General features: G+C 43.0%; 1 protein-coding gene and 1 long non-coding RNA gene across 4 annotated transcripts in view; one reads left to right on the forward strand and one right to left on the reverse strand.

Moving 5' to 3' along the window:
* The window catches only part of STON2 (stonin 2), a 145,415-nt gene that overhangs the window by 67,023 nt on the left and 62,056 nt on the right, over nt 1-16,336 (reverse strand). Inside the window, exon 6 of one of the 3 annotated variants that reach the window (XM_042943980.1) lies at nt 896-976. The exons of the other annotated variants lie outside the window; for them this stretch is intronic. Within the exon in view, the coding sequence (XP_042799914.1) occupies nt 896-976 (81 nt within the window). The remainder of the gene's footprint in view (nt 1-895; nt 977-16,336) is intronic. 3 annotated transcript variants of the gene reach the window in all.
* LOC122223009 lies at nt 191-9,582 on the forward strand. Its single transcript, XR_006203981.1, has 3 exons — nt 191-257; nt 4,854-4,994; nt 9,070-9,582. It is a non-coding gene; the product is annotated as an uncharacterized LOC122223009 (long non-coding RNA).

Raw genomic sequence — 16,336 nt, forward strand, 5'->3', positions numbered from 1 at the left:
TGAGTGAATAAATGAATGGAAGCCAAAGGAGCAGGGCAGAGGGTTCTGACCTCCAATACATGATCAGCAACAGCACGGCTGAGCAAGATTTCAGGCCAAGAGGTGGTAGGGTTCCATCAGTGACAGGAAAGGAGGTAGAAGAGGTCATGGAACCTTCCCAAGATTCTAACTAGAATATTAGCGTGAGGATGTGAGAACTTCTGTGAGCTTCAGCTGAGAGAGCATACATCAAAGTAGCTGATGGTGCCTGGCAAATGGTAGGTACTCAATAAGCTTTGGCCAAAGCTGCAATTGAGTCACGTGGACCTTGGGGAGTTTTCTCCTCACTGTTGACTTGTCTCTCGGTGAAATGTTTACTGATACTATTCTAGGCAATGTGTCTGAGGTGATCTAATAAGGAATCAGACATTGGCATTGCTCTTACCCCCAGGGCACATCTGATAGAGACTACAGTATAATCGGGTGGCGAATATTCACTTGGTCAGCAAATAATTATCAAGCATCCGCTATGTGCCAGGCACTGGTGATACATCAGCAACATCACAAAGTCTCTGCACACACAGAGTTCATGTGGGCACGACAATCAGAAACAGGCAAATATCCTCAGGTGGGGTTAAGTGCAATGGAGAAACACAAGCAGGTAAGGAGACAGTAAATTGGGTGCAGGTGACTCTGTGTTAGATGGGGTGATCCAAGGAGGTGGTAAACGAGCAGAGACCTGAATGGAATAAGAGAGCAAGATGTGTGAAATTATTGAAGAAAAGCCTTGCAGACAGAGGGAACAGCAAGGGAAAGAGCCTAGAGGCACAGAACACCAAGTGGGCCAGTCTGGGATGAATATGATAAACAAGAAGTTGGTAGGGACACAGTAGAGCTACTGAGAAGTGACTCCTACCTTGGGGTGTTGGTGCATCTCTGGGGCGCATGACAAGGAATCCAAGGTGGCTTCCCAGAGGAGTAGGCACTTGGGCTGGACCTTAATAGAGAAACACCATTTGTACTCGTGGCAAAGGAACACTGCAAAGCAAAGTCCAAAGGGAGGAAAGCAAAAGGTGTATGTGTGGAGAACAAAAAAGTTTGGTTTGGATGGAGAGCACATTTGATAGAGGGAAATGGTTAAAAATCATACTGGAAAGGTAAGACAAGGCCAGAATTGAGGGAAGACGGAGTGGGCAAGAAATGGCAGAAGGTAAGGAGACATGTAATTTTTGAACATGTACTATCCACTAGGCATGGGGATAGGTACTTTGTAATATTTCACTTAATTTTTATTTATTTCAATATATTTCTTAGTAAATACTTCCTGATACACATTGTCAGCCTCATGTTGTAGGTGAGAAACAGGCTAGGGAAGGTTACACCTGAGTGTAACTCGTGGATGTTGAGGTAAGGAGGTCAAAGTTTGGGCAGGGGAAATCATGGAAGGTTTGTAAACACAGGAGGGACATGGGCAGCACCATGCCACCCTGGATGAAACAGGCTGCGACTCCAGGACCAGGGGACAAGCAAATGACAGTTCAGATCTCAGACTATCAAATTCTGGGATTAGTGGTCTTATTTCTCTTGTATTCCCAAGGCCACAGGGCACAACGCTAGGTCTACATTAGGTTGTCAGATCTTGATTAATAATCTACCTGACCTGAAGTTCAAAAACAAGAAAAGCACAGCACCTGTTCAATGTACTCCTCCTTGTCTTGTGAGTGGGGTTATGTGTGAGACACCGGGGCTGTTCTTTCTGACAAGTCAAAAAGGAATGACTTACAGGTCCTTTGACACTGAAAAGTTACATTTGTTTGTTTTAAATAAAACAGATTGTAACACACCAATACAATGGAACACTACTCATCAATAGAAAACAATGAATTACTGATACATGCAACATGGATGAGTCTCCAAATAATTATGCTGAGTGAAAGAACCCAAATTAGAGAGGCTACTGTATAATTCCATTTCTATAAATTCTTGAAAGTGCAAACAAATCTGTATAAGCAGAGAGTGGGTACCTGGGGCGGGAGGTGGGGGGACAGTGAGAAAGGGAGGGTTACAAATGGACACGAGGAACTATTGGGTGTTCCTCAGATATGCTCATTATCCTCATTATGGTGATGACTTCACAGATGTATTATGTGTGTCAAAGCACATCACGCTGTACATTATAAATATTCATAATATAGTCTATGGCTATTACACTTCAGTAAAGCTGGGGAAAAATATAATGGTGTAGAGCTTAAACAGGGGCCCTGTAATCGTATGAATTTCTATAACTTTTGTGGCATAGACTTCTCATGTTCATAAATATTGGTGTTCTCTGCTTTCTGGCCACATACTTAGGCCACATTTTCCAGCCTCTCTGGCTGTAAGGCGTGGCCAGGCCCTGAGCTCTGCCAATACGATATTCTCCTTTCCCTCCCACCCACTACCTGACTGGAGGAGACTCTGCGGACACATCGTAGCTTGGGTCCCTGAACTCTGGAGCATGGAACCCTGTCCCCATTCTGCATTCACAGTGGTATGAATGAGAAATAAACTTGGAACCATATAGAAACACTGAAATCTTGGACTTGTTAGAGTGGTTAGTCTCCTAGACAAGGACATTATATAAATAATAATTAATACTCAGCAATATAATATACAGTCTATTAAACCTATAAAGTATAATGTAAAGTGTATCATTAGTATAATGTGTTATATAGTACATATTAATAAATTAGTGCATTAATATTCCTAATACCAACATTAATATTGGTAGCAGAACAGAGAGCAAACCATTGAAACTTAATAGGCCTTAGTTTCCTCCTCTGTGAAAAGGGAGAAGGTTTTTCTGCTTATCTCACAGGCTATAATAAAGAATAAATAAAATTATGTATGTGAAAGCTTTTTGAAAATAAGCGTACCTTTCACCTACAATATAATTACCATAACTGCTATTATGAATATCTCTATTTTATTTCCTGAGGCCTAGTTTATGGTTTTACTTCCAGTGAGGTCCAGGTGACTTTTCTTTGTTCCAAGCCAGAAAGACCTCACCCTTAGCTCTAGTAAGAGCCTCATAGTTGATATGATATGAGAAGACAGAATCTGAAGACCATTCATGGGGACCATTTTTTTTGGTACAAGACAGGAGACACATGGGTAGATACATTCAAATGTAAATTCATAGATAATGGATACATTAAAAAAAATAAAAATACTATCCACTATTCTTTTTTTTGTTGTTAAAAAATTTTTTTCAAGTGTTTGTTTATTTTGAGAGAGACAGAGACAGCGCAAGTTTGGGGGGGGGGGGGCAGAGAGAGAGGAAGAGAGAGAATCCCAAGCAGGCCCTATTGTCAGCACAGAGCCTGACATGGAGCTTGAACCCATGAAACTGCGAGATCATGACCTGCGCTGACCAAGAGGCAGATGCTTAATCGACTGAGCTGCCCAGGCACTCCTACCACCCACTATTCTTCATATTAGGGGCTTCATTTGTATTTTCTCATTTTATGAGTTTTTCCCCAAAATCTGAACCTGAATTTGATTTCTGGAAGGTCACAAGGGAAGTGACGAAAGACAGATGTATCGATAATTGAAACCATCACTACTGGAAAAAGGACCTGAAATGTCACTGAATGCTAACAATTCACCAGCAGCAACAGAGGGATCACAGCAGTATGGGGCCTGTACGCGCCCACTCAAGAACTCCAGTCAACTCCTGGGATTTGTTTCAGACTCTCCTGGGTAGTGCTACCATGCACATAACAACAAAAAGTTGTGCCAATATCATATTTGAAGTGGGTAAAGTAGGACAACTTCAACGAATGTCACCTCTTCATTTTGGAATTAGTGACCTTAATCTAAACGATGCCACAGTTAACAGATAAGCCCAGAATCTCAATGGCTTATTACAAGATTTACATCTCACATCTGTCAAGAATCCGCCACGGCTCTGTCGCACATCATTCCAAGGCCCAGGCCGGAAGAGCGGCCCCTGTCTAGACCATCAGACTTACCCCCAAGCATTGGTGGGCACTGCCCTAAGGATTCAGATGCTGGCTAACATAGGTGTCAGTATTTAAAAGTACAGACCAAGCTAAAACCTGTTAAATGAAGTGTATCCTATCCTCCTCGATGAGTATGTGTTCATAACAAACCAGAAGGCCAAGATGGAATGGCAGCTTGTTGGACCCCTTGGGGCTCCACACAGAAACATCACTGTGTAGGAGGAAGTGGCCCCGCCTGAGGCTTGCCCCCTTCCTTCTCCTCCAGCCCAGCCCACTCCAGCCTGCACTGGGGAGGCTCCCCCTGGCCCCACACTCAAGCTCCATTCTCAGCCTGTCGGCCTGGGGCTGCACACACCAGCAGTGTGGGCTGTGCCCGGGTGCACAAGTCCAGGACGAAGCCAGGGAGCAGGCCTGTGGCTCTGTAGGAAGAGGGTCCTGGAGTCCTGGGTACAGGGACTGTGCTCTGGAAGATGGGAAGTGAGGCCCAGTGAAGCCAAAGGAACACCAAAACAGGGTCCAAGCCAGGGTCTGCCTGAGGGTGACATGTGGGGGCTCTGACAAAGGGAAAAGGAGTGGTGTTGGAAGCACACGGAACTCTGTGCCTGAAGTATTACGTCCACCTGCATTTCACCGACCAAGCCTGATGTCAATGGGGCAGGAATATAATATCATTCTGCAGGAGTGTATATGTGTGTGTGTGTGGGGGGGGGGGGTGCTACATCAGAGAGAGGGATGGTGAATATTTTCACCAGGAATAGCATCTTCTTTCCTTAGACACAGTACTGGGATGTTTAAGGAAGGAGGAGGGAAATATTCAGGAGTTTGAAAATAAACATTAACAGCTCACAACTGGTTGATTTCTAAACGCAGTGAAATGGCAAAGTGCCTTGCAAATAGCAAACACTCAGTGAAAAGGGGGGAACTGGACTGAAATATGCCAAAGTGGAAAATGCCCCCACAATCCCAGCATCCTCTGCAGGAAAAGGACAATTACTTGGCAAAAGGAAAACAGTAAGTCTCCCGGGATACATTCTGGCTCAAACTAATAACGTGTTGCTTGAGGCAACCAATTTGTACAAAACAAGCCAATCCTGAAGTCGGGGGTGGTGGGGCGGAGGGGGGGAGGGTGAGCAGGCGGGGCATGCAAGTAAACCTGGCAGCTGCTCCCGAAACCCCCCGCTGTCCTCCCTCCCACCTCTTCTCAGGAAAGCTTTTCCTCCGGATCTCACTTCTTCAGAAAAAAGGCAGACACGAGTAGTTTCACAGGCATGTTGAGTGAGCCCACCCTTCAGCCAATGAGATCTGAGAGAATAAAAGAAACTGCCTTTCTGTAAAGGTAGTTTATAAAAACTAGCCAGACATAAAATAGAACATATTTGGGGCTTGATTTAGCTGTTTTTCTACAACTTTAAGAAATTTTCTTACCACAGACTGGATGCTAGCTCTTAAATAGGAGGAATTCTAAAAACTACATTATATTGCCATCATCACAATGGCAACTCCTTACCATATTCCAGGAACTTTATGGACCTGGTCTCATTTAACCCTCAGAACAAGCTTGCAAGGTCAGTATTACCATTATTATTTCCATTCCGCAGCTGAGACACTAAAAGTCAGTATGATTAAATAATTTGCTGACGGGGCACCTGGGTGGCTCAGTTGGTTGGGTGGCCGACTATAGCTCAGGTCATAATCTCGCAGTCTGTGAGTTCAAGCCCCGCGTCGGGCTCTGTCCTGGGTGCTCAGAACCTGGAGCCTGCTTCCGATTCTATGTCTCCCTCTCTCTCTGCCCCTTCCCTGCTTGCTCTCAGTGTCTGCCTGTCTGTCTCTGTCTCTCTCAAAAATAATAAACAACAAAAAAAATTTAAAAAGAAAACAATTTGCTGAATATCACAGAGCAGGAGAGTAGCGGAGATGGTGTTGGTCTATCAAACCCAGAGAATGACAGCTTTCCATTACACTGTAACTACCTCCTGCCAAGAATAAACAACTAGCATTACATCAGTGAAAACTTAAACACAAGTACATGACTGCAGTATCTGAAATACTAGCCACCCCCCTCTAAAGCAAAGAGGCCAGCACTCAATACTCTCCCCCAACAAATAAGCCTGCCCCAAACAGACACATCTATCATATAAAAACTTTCAAAACAGCTTCTGTAACATATTTAATTTTCTAAATTCATTTTTCATTTTTTATTTTTTCTGATTTTTAGAGTGATCTAGGAATATTATACATAATTCAGATTTGCAGAAATATAGTAAGGAAAGTCCCTGAGATAATCAATATTATCAGTTTGGGATATATCTTGCCAAACTTTTTTCTATATACTTAGATATACACACACACACACACACACACACACACACACACACACACACACGAATACAGCAAAAGTATATATAGGCCAATATAGCAAAATGACTATACATTCTATCCTCTAACCTTTTTCTTTTTTTTTTAATGTTTATTTTGAGAGAGAGAAGTGGGGAGGGGCAGAGAGAAAGGGAGACAGAGAATCCCAAGCAGGCTCCAAGTTGTCAGCACAGAGTCCGATGTAGGGCTTGAACTCACAAACCATGAGATCACGACCTGAGCCAAAACCAAGAGTTGCGCCACCCAGGCACCCCTTTAACCTCTCTTTTTCAATTAACAATATAATTGGATCACTTTCCCTGACTGCATAGCATTCCATTTTACTTGATTACTTGGTTGGATATTTGGGTTTTGTTTGCTTTTACTAATATAAACAGTGCTGCATGGCATACTCAGGTACATGTCTAGTTATTTTCTAGCGACAAAATAACAGTTACAGAGTGTGACATTTAAATTAATACTAAGGGTTAGAAAGGTCTTTCCACACTCCAGGCATGCAAAGTCACAATTCTCCACTCCCAACACAAGAATGCTTTCAATTATTTACACTTTACCAAGCTAACAGATATTCTTGTTTAATCTGTACAACTGAATAGGGATTAATCATCTCTTTATATCACTTCTTTGCATTTCTTCTTTTATGAACGAACATATTTACTTTTGAACTAGCATGTAAGCCAAAGAGTCTAGCAGGACCCACCAAGCCATTCTGTAGATAAGCAGGTGAAAAGGCTGAGCGAGGGATTTATTAAGCATAAGCAATTCCTTTCCCCTTACTATAGCTGTGGGAAGTAGGCTCTAAGTGGAGCATCAGATGCAGATTCCAGTTTCTATAGCAAGTCACACTGCTAATGATGGTTCCAGAAAGACTATAGATGACGAGTGTATAGTGTCAATCTGCATATCTTGGGCAGGGAAGGGAGAAGACTTTTAAGTTGTGTTTGCATCATGTTATGGGCTGAACTGTGTGTCCCCAAATTCATACGTTGAAATGTTAACCCCCTAGTACCTCAGCATGTGGTTGTATTTGGAGATAGGGTCTTGAAAGAGATCGTTAAATTAAAGTGAGGTCTCAAGGGTGGGCCCTAATCCAGTATGACCATCCTGTAAGAAGAAGAGATCAGGACACAGGCACACCTAGAGACAATACCTTTTGAAGACATAGGGCAGAGACTTCAGAAGAAACCAACTCTGCTAATGTCTTGATCTCAGACTTATGGCCTTCAGAATTATGAGGAAATAAATTTCTGTGGTTTAAGCCATTCAGCCTATGGCCGCCCTAGTAAACAAATACAATTAGCACTCCACATAAGTTGTCCATTTCACAGTAAAAGAGCTGATGAACACCCTTGGTGCTTCCACTTTGAAGGGCTAACATCTTGTTGACATTTATAACCCTGTGTCTAGCACTTCTCTCTGTTTCTAGATGAACTGTACGATGGTGACATGAATTTGTTCTTGAGGCTCATGGCAGATGTGACTCCTGCCAAAGACAGCTGCCCTTTTAGAGGAAATAGCATAATCCATTTCCTCACTTGATCCATAATCTATTTCCTCGCTTAAGCTGAGAATTCATTCTCTCCCTTGAAAGAAGCATGAAAAGTTAACTCCCATTTCTGAAGAAAGCCTATGTTAATAAAACATTAATAAAGAGCCTTTCTAAGCTCTGAGGACTTTGCAAATGGAAGGAAGAGATGCCACTGTGGTAAAGTCAGGTAGGGTGAGAACAGATCTGTTAGGAAAAAAGCACTTTAGCACATCTTCAATAAGATGGCCTGCCACTCACTGCAAAAGAGCCCCCAAAGAGAATTACAAAGACCCAGACCTTGTCCCACCTAGACTTCAGCACCAGGAAAAGAAATGTGTGATCTAAAATACATTAGCTTGGGGGTCAAGAGACTTTCCATGGCCATGTCTCATCAAGGTGCCAAAATTATTAAGAAAAAAAAAACAAAAAACCCAACATGATTCTTTGGATCTGAGGGGCTTTTAACTTGTTCATGAGTGAACTGAACCCTCAAGAAAGAGGATCCATTGCTTATTTCAGGGGGGAAAAAAGAAGATAAAACGTTTAGAGAGGACTGAAATGAAGAATAGCCAGTTGTACCTGGCCAAAAATCTCTTAGGGTTTTAAATGATTCAAAGGGTGGGTAAGGGACAAGGAATTATAAGGCCTGACTCTGCTGCTAATACTTAGTCCTTGGCTTTTCCCCCCCATAAAATGAAGAAATTCTACTAAGTGATCTCTTAAATTTCCTCTAACTTTAAAGGTCTATGATAGTTAAAGGATCCAAACCAATCATTATGGTCCCAGACAAAATACGAAGCCGTCTATTTCCAGAAGCTTCTGGGCTAATGACAACACTTGAGAGGGCATGGCATACTAGCACTGTGGTTTGAGCTTTTTACGTCCACTGATATTTTGTTGAGTTTGAGTTAACATTTTATTACCTGAAAAAAGCACAGCTCATGATTCTTTTTGGAGCCTGACTTTGCTGGGTACTGAGTGCTTTGCACAAGAGCCTCAGTGAGCAAGCCCTAATCTCATTTACACCAGTGATATTATACCACTCACCCGGGGAGCTACTTAAAGTGGAATATAACATCTTAAATGGGTGAATCTGATGACATACATTTAAAATATTCCATAAAATAATTAAAAATTATGACCAGATAAACTCATTTCTATTTTCCCAAATTCTCTTTCTAGATGAGTGTACTTGTGACCAAGGTACCTGGAAGCAAATTTTTCTTTTTTCTGAGGTGGGAGGCAAGGATATAACATTGATGCAATCTGGCAACAAGAGATGTGACTAAAAACATCCACTGGACACCTCATTAGTTCCAGACACTGTACTGGAGACCAGACTGTTGGAACAATCCAAGTAGGAAAATATCGGTGTTGCTGCCCTCAAGGACCTGAGTATCGTCGGGAAATGAATGAAACACTCAAAGACCTCTCTTGCCAAAAATAGAAGAGCTGAAACAGGTACTATGACCTAGAGTAAAGCTGGGGAGAGAACTTTCTCAGGGTAGCTCACTCAGGAATGCCCCATCTTTAGGAACATACACGGCACAAAGTAAGGATTCTGCATGAGAAAACTTCTTTTGAATTTTGTCTTAAACAATCAGTAAGACTTTGTCATATGGGGAAAAAAAAAGGAGTTACTCAGGGTAAAAAGCAGGAGTAAGTAGAGGAATAGAAATGGAACATTTTGGGGCACCTGGGTGGCTCAGTTGGTTAAGTGTCTGACTTCAGCTCAGGTCATGATCTCATGGTTCATGGGTTCGAGCCCCATGTCAGGCTCTGTGCTGACAGCTCAAAGGGTGGAGCCTGCTTCAGATTCTGTGTCTCCCTCTTTCTCTGTCCTCTCTCTCAAAATAAATAAATAAATAAATAAATAAATAAATAAATAATGAATAAACATTAAAAAAAAGAAATGGAACATTTTGAAGCATAATGAGAGAAACAGTATGATTGGGGTTCCATCCATTCTAAATACTAAATGTCTTTTGAATCTGTTCAGTTTCCTCTAATCTAATCCAGTCCCCTAGACCAGACCACCATATACGCCACCCAGATTACTGCAGTATGTTAGCACTACCAGTAATATAACCAATAACTACCATGATTCCCAAGGAGCAATGAGATGAGTGATCCTTTGAGATATCTGTCACAGTGATAATGTGATATGGAAACACCTGTGATTTCTGTTGATGATTAAGTGGGAGGTACTTCTAGTACCACTGGGGTTTGTTGCCTGCATCCATAATTGAGGGAAATGCTCATTGTACTAACTTCCCTATAGGTGAGAGACAATAAATACCTATCCTCCAAATTCATGGCCCCTCTGGATTCTAAGTGGTTACAAATACCCAGTATTGATCACCTATTTAGAACTGAAAGAACAGAACATCTTAAACTCTGCCTTCTGGGACTGGGTACAGAGAAGTGGTCCTCCCAGTGAGCTTAGCCACAAGAGGGACACAGCTGCAGAGTGTTGACAAGCCTCGGTGTCAATCTCAATTTTGTCACTTAACTAATGTGTGGCTCTGGGCATTGGTGTCCTCATCTATAAAAGGAAAATCATAAGACTGAAAAGAACACCACAGAAGATAATCAATAAAAGGCATCTCAGCTGTCACTTCCTCTTTAGGATTGACGCATTATAGCAATTCTACAAATGACTTGTAGAATTTGATTGGAGACCACGTTTGTTTTTTTAATTTTTTTAAATGTCTATTTATTTTTGAAAGACAGAGAGACACAGAGTGCAAGCAGCGGAGGAACAGAGAGAGAGGGAGACTCAGAATCTGAAGCAGGCTCCAAGCTCTGAGCTGTCAGTATAGAGCCCAACACAGGGCTGGAAACTCACAGACCACAAGATCATGATCTGAGCCCAAGTTGGACCCCCAACCGACTGAGCCACCCAGGTGCCCCAGGAGGCCACAGTTTTTAAGTTAAGTGGTCCCACAATATCTAGTTTAGATTCTCTGTTTGGAACACAGCATCTTAAACTCTGCCACTCTTTCTCAGATTTTGCTCCACACATTTGGTTTAATAGCCACAATAACCTATTTCACTAGCACAGAAAAGCCTTCCCCAACTCGCCATCTTTGCACTGTGGTGACTAAATAGGGAAGAGACTGCACAAAGTATAAGACAGGTGAGATTCTGAGACACCCAACTTAGAGAGTACTCCCCACCATACCCACACACAACCATGTACATTAATTTTTAAAAAACATTTAAAAGGTTACAGCAATAACAGGAAAAACAAAATGAATGGAGACCGCTGGAGAGCTGCCCAACATTTTTTGAAGACAGGGGAAAGAGGCGTCCTTCCACACGAGCTGCTCCTACGTGTCCTCTTAATTCCTTCCCATCATGAAGCTACAGTTCAATTGGCAAACACACTTAGGCATACGTAAATGGAGAGCAGGTCTGGGGAGAAGGGTCTCACAGACCCATATGAGAATAGTTGATTTCTTCCACAAAGATCCTCCGTATAATTTCAATGTGCCAGGCAGCATGCTGAAAATGTAAAATGAAGAACGTGGTGTGGTTCCTGCTTCTAAGAGGGCCTCAGTTGAGTGGGACCCCCAAACAAGTCATTGCTGTCTAATAAGATGAGCTCATAAGGCACATTTGCACTTACCTCCTGGGGAACGCATAGGAGGCAGCAACAGCTGTGCAAAAGGGTCTCTATAACCGCTTCCCACAACCCACTGCGTTCATAAACACTGGCCTCTCATGGCACCAGGCAGGTGAGCCCACAAGACAGAGTTGGGTTGAATTCCAGCACTACCTTTTTGAGTTGTATTACTTCAGCCAAACCATTTAAACTCTTTAGCAATTGTTTCTGCATCCATAAAATGAGGGATCAATATCTATTTTTAAGATTGTGAAAATTAGAGATTGTGTGTGTGTGTGTGTGTGTGTGTGTGTGTGTGTGTGTGTGTGTTTAGCACATTCCTGGCACATAATCCATATTCCATAAATAGAAACTATTTTTAAAATTATGTATGAAAATCCTTTGAATGGCAAAGAATCTGTTTGCAGATTATTACATATAACTTACCTATTTCTGTAGTCATAACAACTGGCAAATACCAGTTTTACTCAATAAACATTTGTGTTTCTGAGAAAACTTTAGAATCTCTCTGGAGAAACTTTCAAAGAAACCAGTCATTAGAGGTGTTTTTGCCTGTTTGTTTGTTTGTTTGTTTTAAGCACTGACTGAAATCCAAAATGCACAACTTAATAGGGACAAGAGTATCAAGGATCCTGGGGCACACTAAAAACAGAAATGTGGCCAAATTTATATACATTAATGAAAGAGAAAAATGATGTAATTTGTTTCTTAAAAACTGTTCTACTGTTCTTAAATTTTGAGGAAGAGACTATTGTTCAGGAAGAATATGAATATTGATGAAATTTGTAGCTAGGCAAAATAATTTAAAAGACAAATTAATTCATTTTTGTCTTCGAGGAAAATATATTCAAGGTAAAAAAAAATCATGAAATATGAATGTGTCTTGAGAACAATAAGAATCCCCCTGTTAGCCCACCATGCATGATGATAATTACTGTTTACCGGGAATCTGGACCCCCAATTCCGGTCTACTGCTCTACCAGCTACAGCAGGAGCAGGACAAAACCGACAACAGAGAAACATGTCACATCTTGTAAGGAGTCACGCACCCCTGATGATTCTCTCCCACCATCCTTAACTAACAACAACCAGAGAAACATTCTGAGCATCTAAAAAGTTCTTATCACAAAAATTGAGATCTTAAGTCCATAGCTTTCTACCCAGCATAAACACTTATTTCTGAGACAAAGAGTCAAAAATCCCTGGAGATATTCTACTGCTCTGGCAGAATTCCACTGCGATCAGTTAAATGCAATGAATCAAGAACATATGGTCTACATTTGTTTTAAAACCCATGAGGGTTTAACACAAAGTCTGGCAAAATGTAGTCCTGGGTCTGTTGAATCTAGAATTGAAAAAAAAAAAAAATGGCCAAGAGGTGTAGCAGAGCATGAGACACAACAGGGCTAACTTTGTAGATCCAGGGAAATTCAAAGTATTTTTTTCCGGTTTCTCTCGTTTCCCAACACTTTAGCAATGGCATGAACTTCCAAGTCAAATTTGCCAATTTATGTTATGTACGGGTTTTACTGACCAGGTAGTCAGTATGGGCTAATGGAAGGCTAAATGTATTTTTATATGTACATAAATATATGTGTGTATGTATGTATACAAAAATATATATATAAAGTATACCTATATACACACATACATACACTTGCAGAACTTCTCAAAGTCTTTCATAACCTAATACTTGCTAGGACTCTCCAACAAAGAGGGCACAGCATGATCTAACATACTGGCCCCCGGCATCTTGCTTTTCTTGAACTGCTGCATGGAACACACTTGAGGGAAATGCTGGACTCCTAAACCCAAATGGGACACGGATGTCTGGGATGCAGATGACCCTCCCCACCTGCAATCTCCGTTCATTCAAGGACCCACTCAACTGACAATCATTAAACACCTGCTGTGTGCTCTATCCAGTCTTGACATTCCTCAGTTGGCATATATGCCTGAGCATTCTAATCCTACACTTAAACTCTGCACTTACCTAATAGGTAAAAGAAAATCAGAATGGAAGCCCACCACCTAAACAACAGCTTGCGCTACTGCAAACATTTCTGTGTTTTCTCTTTCCTGGTTGCAATGGACTTCCAAGGCAGAAGGCTTATTTTTATTCCCTTGACACTCTTCCTGTTTATCATCCCATGTAAAATTAGTGGCATTACAGAGCTCTGCTGACTGGCGAAGATGACAGGGCGTGCCTGTTATCTAGGGAAAGGGGGCCCCCTCGGGAAGTAGGGGGTGAGAGAGGAAACAAGTGTTAATAAAGCTCTTGCCTGTTCTCAGCTCTCCCGTCATTTGCTCTGGAGAGCTGCATCCCCGAGCAAATATCGGCATACCCTGTGATGTAACCAAGGTGAGGGGATTTGTTTGTCTTCCTCCTCCTAATTACCCCCTTGGTGAGAAAATGAGAAGAAAGTGTAGGCTGATCAGAGTCTCGCCCTCCACAATTGTGCTGGGAATCAGGATTGCCCTGCAGGGCTGCCGGATCCCTGCAGAAGTCCTGCCACAGAAGACAGGGAGGAGTCTGTGGCTTGCTGCAGCCCAGCATGGAGCAGTGGGGCCAAGGGACACAGGCTGGACCCGGGCCCCCATAACCCCCTGCACACATAAGATGAATCACAGAGTTGCACACTCACACAGCATGCTGCCAGGGAAAGCCGGGGCCAGCTAGGCTGAGGGGTCTCCTGATGGAGGCTGCAATTCTTCACCCTCTGCCTCCCTCTGCAGTGCTAAAAGGCATGGGGCAGGGGAGGCAGATAAATACCTCAAGTCTCCCCAAGGCAGTTCCTCCCAAGGACCCTCAAGGCCTCGGTACAGAAACTAACCACACTGAACTTCCCACAGCACCTGTCTGCATGCACCCATGGCTCACTTCGGAGGACTGCAAAACCCTCCTCTGGTCTCATCCCACCACGTACATAGTTTACCATCCTCTTTAGGGCAGTAAAGGAGTAGGCAGAAATTATCCTTATTTGCCATATCAGAGGGAAATGAGGCACAGAGCTATGGAATCAGGATTTTATTTTGTGAATTCCTACTGCACTTTGCACCGTACGAAGCACCTTCACACACATCCTGTTGCCCAGCCTGGACACGGACCCTCCGCCCCACTTTCCAGATGAGGAACGACAGCTCCGGGGAGAGGGCTGTGCCCAGAAATATGGACAGATGAGGATCTGCTCCATGGCCTCATGATGATTTCGTTTATCCTGACCGAACGATCCAGCCTCCAAGTAGAGCCTTCCAAGAGTTGGCCACTGACATAGCCCTGGTGCCAGGCGGTGGGCAGGTAGTCAGTACAGAATAATAATCAGCACAGATCTCTTGGAAGCTCTCAATAGCGCAAATGAAAGCATTTATAACTTCTCTACGACTGAAGTAGAAAGATAAATGTCACAGGGTTAGAAATATTTGGTCACTCTCCTAAATCTTGTATTTACTTATCCAGGAAGAGTTAAAGGCTTTTCAAAGCCAGAACTCCAACATGACTACACAAGTCAGGATGTTCAGAAAGAGGCTCATGGAGGTCTTATATCTGGGGCTGTATCCAGAGGCGGTCCACACAGCCTAGGCTGCTCACCACCCTGCCTTTCATTTTTCCAGGGCCCAAAGGGACACTGCTTGCCACTTTTGGGCCTAGAAGAATAGGCGGGTGAAGAGGGAAGGGAGGTGGCTCTACCCTACACAGATGGAGGCATTCCTCTGGGCCAACCTGGACCCTTGGCTGATTACTAAAGAATGAGGAGATTTCTTTTCAAAGTGGAGTGTCCGGAAACGTGTTTACATAACACCATACTGTGGGCACATAGCAGTCATCTATCAGCACTCATATCTGTTAAGGGAACATGAACTGTTTCCTCAGACTCCACCTACTATACACCTTATTTAAAAACCTTTTTGATTCTAATTACGTTAAACATAAACCCACGGCAAAATATGTTATATATTCATACGCATCCTCTACCCTATCTGTATAGAAGGTCTGGAGGGTAACTTAGCAAAATGATAAACATGATGACTCTGGGGCACCACTAGGTTTGAGAACCATGGGGAAAGGCTTTGGAACTTTGGTTGAAATCCAGGCACATCCATTTCTTAGTAGTACTGTCTCAGACAAGCATCTTAACCTCCCAGACTCAGGGTCAACTAGGAAATGGGGAGAAAGATTCCTCCCTCGCAGGACTGTTGTAAAGGCCAGAGATGATACACATCATGTACTGGCACACAGCACATGCTGTGTGCTAGCTATGATTACGATTACTTCTATAAAAAAGGATGGTTGCCAAAAGGCCATACCTCTAGCCTCCTGTAACTACAGAAACTATCTTGTGCTGAAGGAGAGATGTAGGAGCATCGCTCATCATTCTACAGCCCTAGTTTTGCCTTCGCTTCTCCAGAGTGACCCTGGACTCAAGGCCACTGAATTCCTGGTGGAGATGAAAGTGTGTTGGCTATTCTCCACATGCTTCACCCGCACCATCACCCCAAATCCATTCTCCCACCCTTCTCCACAGCTCTATGCCCTGGGGGCTGATCTCTGTGGGTTGCCTCACCAGGGCCCTGTGCCCTTTGACTTCCAGCTGGGATCTGCCAGTGGGAAGCACGAGCACAAGATCTGGGCATTTATTCCCCCCTAGTCCCCACTTCACCAAATCTCTGGCAGTGGCTCTGTCCTTCATACAGCCACAGCACCTGTTGGCCAGCCCCTCTTCCCATGATTCTAGCTTTGCTGCCTCTGTAAGAGTCGTTTCACTAAATCCTCTTCAAATAAAACGTTTTTGAGGATACCATCTGCCACCTGCCAGGACCCTG

The sequence above is a fragment of the Panthera leo genome, chromosome B3 (genome assembly GCF_018350215.1).
Source record: "Panthera leo isolate Ple1 chromosome B3, P.leo_Ple1_pat1.1, whole genome shotgun sequence".
Classification (NCBI taxonomy): Eukaryota; Metazoa; Chordata; class Mammalia; order Carnivora; family Felidae; genus Panthera; species Panthera leo.